Source organism: Portunus trituberculatus, chromosome 1 (genome assembly GCF_017591435.1).
Source record: "Portunus trituberculatus isolate SZX2019 chromosome 1, ASM1759143v1, whole genome shotgun sequence".
Taxonomy (NCBI): Eukaryota; Metazoa; Arthropoda; class Malacostraca; order Decapoda; family Portunidae; genus Portunus; species Portunus trituberculatus.
In genome coordinates, this window is record NC_059255.1 from 782667 (window position 1) to 793154 (window position 10488).

Sequence of the window (10488 nt, forward strand, 5' to 3'; positions counted from 1 at the left end):
GTGAACTCTAAGGATGGGAATGTTATTTACAGTGGGCAGCGAGACCTTCCCTTTAGCTTGAAATTTTGTTTTACATTCATTAATCACTAGTTCCATTTGGACACACAACGCTGCCAGTTGTGACAAAGCAACCTGGAGAATCCTGGGTGTGGGGTATTGCAGGAGTATGTCATCAGCATAGATGAGGACATGGGTGCCCTGCGGAAAGGAACAGCGTGCAATTTTGTCCATTAAAACATTGAAAAGCATTGGACTAAGGACTCCACCCTGTGGTGTTCCAAACTCAAAAACTTCCTCAGAGGAGACTGCACCTTGAAACCAAACCTGTGCTGTTCTATTGTACAAATAGTCCCTGATCCATCCTAATAATCTACCTTTGACACCTTTGAGAATGAGTTCCTCCATAATAACATCTTTGTTGGCCCTGTCGAAGGCACCCTTGAGATCAACGAAAGCTCTGCAGGTAGCATCTTTATTTATAAGACACTCAACAAAACAATGACTTGTAGAGTGACCTTTTAGGAAGCCATGTACATTGCCAGAGAGTACATGGCCCACCTTGTATATAAGTCTGTTCAATATTACCCATTCCATCATCTTACACAGACAGCTGGTGAGAGAAATAGGGCGAAAGGTGCCATCACCTTTGGGTATTGGGATGACGATGGCTGTTTTCCAAGAGCGGGAAAGCTTGCCTGCAGTGAAAGACATGTTAAATAAATCCAAGATAGGGTTGTCTACCTTTACCTCCAGGAGAGCATTGAGGATATCATAGGTGATGCCATCCTTGCCAGGAGCTGTTGACTTGCCCAACTTGACTGCCGAGAGGAGTTCATCATGCATGATAGGCACACAGGTGTCGTCCAGCAGAGGAACACTGTGGCAAAGCAACTCCATCCTTCGTGGTCTTTGCTGATCAAGCGCCTCCTGGTGTTCCACAGGAAGGCCAGAGAGGGATGAGGCTTCCTTCCACTGCAAGACGAGTTCTCGTGCCCTGCCTGCAGGATCAGGGTCAAACACCTGTTGTCTGGACTTGCCCTGGACGCTGTTGACATGGTGCCACACCTCCTGGAGGGACCGGGTCCTGCGCACCTTGTCCAGGAAGGAGACCCAGTACTTTTTCCTTTCCTGCTGCTGCAGATCCGTGAGGTGTCGAGCCACGGTAAACATGGCATCCCGTGACTCTGTATCTGCTGGGTTGAGCTGCCAAAGTCTCTGGTAGGCAGTGAGTGTCTGTTGGCAGTTCAGAATGACAGGGTCGGTAGTGTAAGTCCAGTGACATGGAGCATGGGCCCTTGTTGGAACCCTTGGAGTCGCGATGAATCCCTCGATGGTGTGCAGGAGTCCGTCGTACAGTGCCTCTGCATCAGCAAAGGAGCCCTTCACGGCAGCGTACCACGCCACCACATGGACGACGAGGTCCGTCATCCTGGATGGTGGCACTGTCAAGCGCTTCCTGGGCACTGTTGGGGCGGACTGCACCGGGAGGGTCATCTCCAGGGCAAAGTGGTCACTCAGCAATGACCTGACAAGATAAGTCTGGAGAGAGAGAGAGAGAGAGAGAGAGAGAGAGAGAGAGAGAGAGAGAGACACTTACAGATATGGTGTTGGAATGCTATGAACGCTGAATAGAAAGACCCAAAGGTCTCTGCAGGTACAGACCAAACCATTGGTGTGCAGTCTGTGGGCGAAAGGCGTCACCGACAACAGACCCCCAGTGCACCACAAAACCCTGCACTAATCTCTGCCACGCCCACTGCCTGGCCGGCGCGGCTGAGTTTAGGTGCGGCGACACAGGTCAGCTCCGTGCCCGGGCGGGGATTACTGACCCTGTCACTTATTTTGTGGATAACTCACAAGAAAATTCCTCTTCCTCGACTCTTCCCTATATCCCACCCACGGATCTGGTTGAGGAGCAGCCGGGGGATGGCCTCGATACCCTACCGAAGGAGGAGCTGATAAAACAATTAAGAAAGCTTCGTAGTGAGTTAGCCACGACAAAGAGCCAGCTAACGAGCTACAGATCCGTAACTGTAGGCCTGGCCGAGAAAAGATGTGTGCTAGTGGAAGCATTATCCATAGTGGACACCCTCTTGGCTACTCACGCAAGCGAGGACCTGCACCAGAGGTCAGTGGCATGTACAGCTAGACCTCACAAAATTCTGGATGAGGCTGTATCCGTTATCCCCGCGGACACGCAAGAAAGTACGTCTCCATCCCCTACATCAATCAACCTCCAGCATCCTTCCACACCTAACCCAGCATCTGTAAATGTGGTGGAGCAGGGACAAGTAGGAATACTCACCACAGGTATTCCTTCTCCATCCACACCTCATCCTTCACCTGAACTACCGAAGGAAAGAGGTCAGGCGCCATCCCAAGTACCTCCCACACCTTCACCTCACCCCTCGCTTGTATCAGCAGAGGAAAGAGAGCAAGGGCGGTCACTTGCTCCCCCCCCATCATCATCTCAGCCTGAGACATCAACAGGGGTGCTGAGGCGATGAACACAAACAAACAGCAACAGATCTGAAGGAGGTCAGGCAGGAGGGCAACACCGACCACCCAGAAGAAAGAAAACAGTGAGACGAGGGAACTCACAATCAGAAGCAACACCATTACCACTACCACAGCAAGGACGACCTCAGAACAGCAGTAGTCCACGTTACCCACCGCAGCAGCGTCCTAAAAAGGTGTGTGAATACTGCCAAGGTCGCTTCCACTCAGCTTTGGATTGTCGTGTGAGGGCTGCCAACGAGAGACAACAGGAGCTGGTGCAGGCAGTGAAACAGACTGGCCAGGAGACGTTACTCGCGCTGAGAAACGTTACTTAGCAACTTCACCAGCCTGCTTCACACCAGAGGCTGGCCGCACCCCCACTGGTGACTCCTGCAGGACCGCCAGCTTCTTGACCCCCCTGGTCCCTCGCCCCTTACCCATATGGCGTACAGTATGGAGCAGCACCCCACCACTACTCGGCGATGCTACAAGCCGGCCAACAGTGAACTAAAGATAGTGTCGGCCAATGTGAGGGGCTTTCACACAAACATTGGGGAGCTCACTCACAGTGTTATTATTAAGAAAAATATAGATTTAGTGTTCATGTGCAAAACTTTTTTAGATGCCAAGGTGCCAAGCAATTATGCCCGTATCAAAGGGTACTCACCATGGATTAGAAAAGACCGCTCTACACAAGGCAGGGGTTTGGCATTCTGCTTTAAGGAGACTGTGAATGCTTAAGTAGTAGAGCCACCCACACCCATACCTGGGGAACTTGAGCTCTTGACATTGAAAATAATCGACAGCAATGGGAAGGGCCTATTGTGTGTGGGTTGCTATCGGCCTCCATCACAGGGAACAGTGTTGCTGGACTACCTAACATTAAACCTGGACTCTTTGATGACTGCCAGTCAGTGTGACAGTGTAATAGTGATTGGCGACCTAAACCAGCACACAGTCAGGGACGCCTTTAACTCACTACTGGTTGTGCATGACATGCACAACTACGTCACCTTCCCCACGCACAAATCTGGGTCATCCCTGGACCCGGTGGTGACGGATCTTCCTTTCCACACAGTACAGTGCTTCCCACTCGACTTTGTAGGGACTTCAGACCACGTGGCTGTATTCACCAGAGTACAGTTCAAGACACCACATGAGGAGAGCTTCGAACGAACCCTCTGGAGCTGGGAGGCTGCCAACTGGGATGCCTTTCGTGCCGCACTGAGGACTACAGAGTGGGGAGGAGTGCTGCGTGGTGACGCCAATCAGCAGGTGAGGCAGCTCACCGAGCTGCTTCACAACATGCAGGTCTGCTGGGTGCCGCACTCGGTCCATAAAACAAAGGCATCAGATCAGCCTTGGTTTGGTCCTGCTTGCGTTGCCGCGTCAGATGCCAAATACAAAGCCTGGCGTGCTCTCAAGAAGCACCCGACGGCCAGAAACAGGCTGAGGCACCGAGCGGCAACAGGGCATATGAATGCCACGCAAGCATGGGCTATAGAGCAGTGGAGGGCGAACCTGAAAAACAAACTAAGGGGAGGCCAGGTTGGCTGCAAGCAGTGGTGGAGCCTTGTCAAAGATAAGCAGGGTGAGTCGCGGGGCACCTCCTTCCCTGCACTCCACCAGGCAGACGGCAGCTTCGCCCACAGTGTAAGTGACAAGGCAGGCCTCCTGGCCAAGCACTTCGCTGAAAAGATGTGCATCCCCGACCCCGAAAGACCCTCTCCGCTGCTGCCTCAAATAGTGAAAGAGACACTAGTGAAAGTGATAACAAGTGAAGTGGAAGTGCGAGCGATTCTCAAAAGTTTGGACGAGAACAAAGCTGTGGGGCCTCAGGACATCAGCCCGCACGTTCTACGCCAGTGTGCTGCTGAGCTGGCGCGCCCCCTCACTTCCCTCTTCAATCACTGCCTCGCCACCTCCACATGGCCTGAAATGTGGAAAGGGAGCAGTGTGGTGCCTCTTCACAAGAAGAACTCCAAGGCAGAGGCAAAAAATTACAGACCCGTGTCCTTGCTGCCTGTGCTGAGCAAAGTGCTGGAAACAATTGTGGCCTCACGAGTGACGCAGCATCTCGAGCGCCACCACCTGCTGAGCAACAGGCAGTTTGGGTTCAGGCAAGGGAGGTCGGTGGCAGACCTGCACCTGCTCCTCTCCACGAAGTGGAGTGAGGCCCTGGACCGAGGCAAGGCCACAGCAGTAGTGGCTCTTGATATCGAAGCTGCGTTTGACAGAGTTTGGCATGCAGCGCTCATCACCAAGCTCCGCGCTGTAAAGGTGGACGGAGCACTCCTCCACCTCCTAGAAAATTACTTGAGAGCCAGGCACCTCAAAGTAATTATCAATGGGCGGGAATCAAAACCACAGCCCATAAGGGCAGGCGTTCCTCAAGGGAGCTGCCTCGGCCCTTTGCTGTGGAATGTGTGTATATCAATGATCTGCTACACCTCGTTCCTGCAGCGAAGGCGTTTGCAGATGATATAACACTATCCCACAGCTACGGACTGGAGGAGGAAGCTGCAGCCACCTGTGACATCAACGCCACCTTGAGCCGCATTGCAGCCTGGGGAAGGAAGTGGCAAGTTAAGTTTGCTGCTCACAAAACCCAGCTGCTAAGCATCACCAGGACGAGTGAAGTCCTGCGCCTCGCCTTCAACGGGGAGACACTGACGCCGCGGGAGGAGGTGGAGGTGCTGGGGGTAACTTACGACCGTAAGTTAACTTTCAGGACCCACTTGGAGCGACTAGCCAGAGAGGCCTCAGGGAAGCTGGCATCCCTGAGAATCTCCTACCTTCTGGACGCCAAAGGACTGGAGTTGCTCTACAAGTCGCAGGTCCGCTCCTCCTTGGAATACGCCTGCCTTGCCTGGGGCGGCGCAGCCAGCAAACATCTCGCTCTCCTGGACAAGGTTCAAGACTGAGCGGCGAGGCTCATCAGGGAGAGTGAGCTCGGCTTCCACCCTACACTGCACACCCTCCAACACCGGCGGGACGTGGCGGGCCTCACCGTCATGTTCAAGGTGCAGCAGCAGAGGGTGGCTCACCTGCATGAACTCCAGCAGCCTGCCCGACAGACCGAGATTGCCACCAGAACCGTCATCCATGCCCCTGGGGAGCTGCTCCAGCCCAGGTGCAGAACGTGGCACCAACAAAGGCAGTTCCTCAATACGTATATCGGCTTGTGGAACGCTTTTGTTGCTGTGCAAGCGAGTGTAGAGGGCTGCTGGTCCACGCAGCAGTTCAAGTGTGCAGTGAATGAGTGGCTGCTACGGACAGACAGACAGAGGCAGGCTTTCGGATAGAAGGCATTAACTGTGACTTCTTTAGCGTAATATTGTACGAAAGTATGTAATGTATAATGTACAAAACTCTGTATATCTATGTAAATTGGTATAAATAAAAAAAAAAGAGAGAGAGAGAGAGAGAGAGAGAGAGAGAGAGAGAGAGAGAGAGAGAGAGAGAGAGAGAGAGAGAGAAACTCTGAGAGAGTTTTGTGGATCTGAAAGTGATGTACTCCAACGTAGATGGTTTATATTCTAAAAGATTTGAAATAATGGATTTACTTAAGGAAAAGCAACCCCATGGTGTTTTCTATGGTATAAACAAAGGTGAAGAGAGATATACTCTCCCTCTACACAACTCGCTAACATCTGGGAGTTTCCTCCCCTCCTGTTGCCCCCACCACTTCTGATTCCACTGACTTGTTCACCTTCATCACTTTTCCTCTCCTTATCGCAAAAAAATATTGTTTGGCTTCTTCTGATCTATCCTGGTTTAGATCCCTTGCTCTCTTCCTCATCTCCTAGCAGCAGCTAGGTCTTTATTAATAGGGATACTGCGTCGCAGAAACTCTGTGTCGTGGAATGTTCATGAGTCATGACCCTCCCATTCCCCCCAAGGGTATAAGGATTAGAGAGAGTGACAGTTGAATCACTGAGGTCTGAGCGGAGTACGGATTCTATATAGGAGTACCCTGAAATCTGTGGCACCGAGTCCATGCCATAGAGTCCCCCGCGCCATTCAGTCCGCACATACTATTTTCAAAACATCTCTAGCCACTAGGGCTGGGCAGGATCCAAGTACTGGATCCGGATCCACCGGATCCAACAAGGCAGGAGGAATCCGATTACCAGCCTCTGGTACTCGAATCCACTGACAATTACTTGCTGGCTGAGGCGAATCCTGACGAATCCGGTACTCGAATCCACTGATGATTACTTGCTGGCTGAGGCGAATCCTGACGAATCCGGTACTATGATCCAATGACAATTACTTTTCTGGCAGAGGTGAATCCTGATGGATCTGGCGATCATTCATGATTGTTTTTTTGCTTTTTGGGTTTCATGATTTAATTATTGGTAAAAAGAAAATAAAAAAGCAGTATTGCCTAGAAATATATCTATATAAATTAGTCAGCAAGAGACATTTAGAATATGAATTTAGTGTTGCCATTCATGCCTCAATTTCTCCGAAGGCTGATTGGCCGATACGCTGTGACCGTGTGACGTCAGAACGTACCATATAAAAAGTCCCGCTTAGGGGGTGTATGTATCTTTTGTTTAATAATTTGTTTCTATGTATTTCGACCCAACAAAAGCAGCAGGTTGGACCGCCCAGCAACTTTACTCCTCTTCTGTATTTCTATGTTTTTTGTATCTTGTACTGTACCACCCCTTGTTTGTATCTTCCCCTCTTTTCTTAATAAATCTTTGAAATCTTTGGAGTTTCAGTTGAAGCCTTGACACCACAGAGACAGGAAGAATGCAACAGTCGTCTTCATAGCCATATGGCCATAGAATTATGTAATTGTGCAGAGCGAAATAAATTGTAATAAATCTACCATCCTTCCTCTATTAAACTGCGTGTTAATTGTTTTCCAGAAATTTCTAGTCTTGTCAGTAGCCTATCAAAGGTCGGGATTCGTCTGAAGGCAAGTACTCGGATCCCGCTGTGGGACTCGAGTACCACCGAGGCTAAACCGCGCGGCAGACGAATCCAAGCAGCTATAGTCTGACCGGGCTTAATTTACGGCTGTGGTGGGGCGAGGGTAGCTCTACAGTTCTGCCACGTTTCCAAAAAATGCGATGTGAAATGGAAGTTATTGGTGTACAAGGCATCGCAAATACCATCAATTCAGATGTATAAAATTTCGACTTCTGTATATAGATGGCTGAATCAACAGTAACCATCATATGCATAAAAAAAACTATATAGTACCATACAAACATGGCATACATATTCAACAGTGTTGCTGATATCAACTGTAGTAACTTATAATGGTACTTAGCTTATGTTTAGGGTGTGTAATAATATCAGCGTTACAGATATAAGATAATGAGCATGAAAAAAAGAAACAATCTATTATCCAAAGTAAAAAAAAATAATAATAATAGAAGTCTTGAGAGTGGCGGCAATACTGATGAACTCAGCCTGGCCAGACCGAATAGCCTCACCTTGTAGTATGAGAAGTTGCTATAATTATAAGATAAAATGCTCACATTTACTGGCTTTTACAGTAATTTCAAGGGTGAGGCATAATCGCATTCATAATTTGTAAGCCAAGTGTAGTTTCTATTTTTACAAAATAGTAGGTATATGCCAATACCTAAGTGAAAAAAAAGCATTATTCACTTGCGAGCAGCAACTCTTCCACACCCAGCTGGTGGCCTTGACACATTGTGGTGGCGATGTGACTGACCTCGTGCCACTCATATATATATATATATATATATATATATATATATATATATATATATATATATATATATATATATATATATATATATATATATATATATATATATATATATATATATATATATATATATATATATATATATATATATATATATATATATATATAATTATAAAATGACTTACTAAAGAATCAAAGGTAAGCAAAGAGAGAGAGAGAGTAACAGAACAACAGTAGTGAAAACATGGCAACACTGTACAGAGACGCTCGCCCCCTACGGCTGTAAATTAAGGCTGGTCAGACTATAGATGAGTACCGCGCAGCTTGGATTTGTCAGAGGGCAGCCAGTCGGATCCCGCTCTCAGGCAAATCCAGCGCCGCGCCACCCCGTGCTCAAGTACTCGGATCCGGATTCGGATTCCACGGATCCGCCAGACCAAGTAATCGGATTCGTGAGTACATAAAAAGTTGGATCCTGCCCAGCTCTACTAGCCACACATTTGGGTGACACTTTTCCAATACTGTTAATTGTTGAGTCTGTTTGTACCTAATCCATCTCATCCAACTCTATTCTCTTCTCTTGTATGTGTTCCAGTCTCCCTTGAGCTGCGTGCCTGGGTAGACGTTGGTCAGTGTTGTCCATGCCTGACCCTATCAAAACAAAGCGCATTAAAGTCCTCAGACGCGCCGGAAAGTTTCTCCAGCAGGAGCATGATTACTCTTGCCCTCAGGGGCTGCCTGGTGGAGGGTGTCCTGCCTCTGATAGTGGTCAGAAGACCACAGTAATCGTCACTGCGGCAAGCCACTCCAGCACCGAAGCCATGAATGCGATAAGACTGCCTGCCGATGACCACCATCTCCCGCTGTCCCTGCCCCGGGAGAAATGGCCCCGTTCTCAGTCCCCAGCAAGGTCATCTGCCTCTGCTGCTGCACTCAACAGTGAGGAACCTGCCCCCATGATGGAAGAAGAACAGGAAATGACTATTCCCTCTTCAGGTGAGGAGGCTGCTCCACGTAGGATCTGTCTGTGGTTCCCAGGTGACTGTCCCCTTACTACTACGGCACGGAAGTATGAGTGGTACATGGGTCTCCTTCATCAACATCCTGATGCTTCACCGTTGTTCAAGGAAGGTAGGAATGCCCCCTAGATCACCCTTATAGACGGGCCAATGTCTGCCAAGCTAACGAGTGACGGTTTTAACGGGGTTATTTTGGACACTTTTGAGAGGCAGTCTCGTGTTGTCATTATTCATGATGTGCCCACACATGTGAATGTCAACCTGCTAGAGGAACCTGAGGGCTTTCTCTGGCTGAAGAGGCGGACTGTTGGCGGGGCCTCTCGTCCACAGTTTCTCGGGGCAGTGCGTGGTGTGATACTACAGATGGTGAGGTTCACAAGAGTGTATGGCCAGAAACGTGTCACTGCTTACGCTCCAGAACCTGACCTGTGTCGCCGCTGCAGCCGGTGGGGCACAAGGCATGGAGGTGCAGGGCGGCCCATCCTTGCTGTCACTACTGTGCTGCCTCTCACGACTCTGATGTGTGCTTCCAGAAAATATCGCAGGGCCTCAAGTTCCCTCCCAAGTGCTGCAACTGTCTGGGCTCCCATAATGCCCAGTCTGGTCACTGCCCCTACAAGCCACGTTCACCTGGGGCCACGCATGGGCAGCCCTCTGTTGGTGAAGCAGCTGGTGACCAGCGAACCATCTTCCAGCATGCACCACCCCCAGTGGGGAATGCTTGGGGTCGTGCCGCTACTGCCTCAGACTTCCCCGCTCTGTGCCCTCCCTCCAGGACAACTGCTGCCAGTCTTGCTGTTCCTCCTACTCCCACACCCAAGCCAGGGGATGCGACAGGACCCCCTGATGCCAGCACCCATGCCCTGCTTCAGGATCTGCTTAGTATGGTGGCAGACCTTACCACACAAGTGGCCAGCATTGATGCTCGTCTTGGCAAGCTGGAAGCACAGCAGTGTTCTGTACAGGCAGGTGCCTCTGCCTGCAGTACTGTGCCCCAGGGCTCCAAGCATGACCATCCTCAGGCCTCCCCTGCTCCTGAAGAAGCTGCATCAGTGCCTGCTGAGGACTCTGACAAGCATGGGCCCTCCCATTCCCCTGAGCATGCCACATCTTTTCCTGCTGAGGGTACTGACAGGAAAGGTTCCCTCTCTACTCCTAAGGAAACATCGGCCGCTGACAAGGTAACTGCTATGGACTGTGCCCCAGTGGTGTCTGCAACATCTGCTGGCTCCACCACCCAACTCCAGAACACCCTTGCTCCTGGAACTATGA

The 10488-nt window shown here is 50.0% G+C and overlaps 1 protein-coding gene across 1 annotated transcript; it reads left to right on the forward strand.

Moving 5' to 3' along the window:
* The first annotated feature begins 1287 nt into the window (after positions 1–1287).
* LOC123507079 lies at positions 1288–5423 on the forward strand. The gene is made up of 6 exons (XM_045260053.1): positions 1288–1333; positions 1681–2492; positions 2634–2774; positions 2896–3158; positions 3306–4927; positions 4963–5423. Exons 1-6 carry the CDS (start codon positions 1288–1290, stop codon positions 5421–5423), a joined length of 3345 nt encoding a protein of 1114 aa, XP_045115988.1.
* Positions 5424–10488: the final 5065 nt, after the last annotated feature.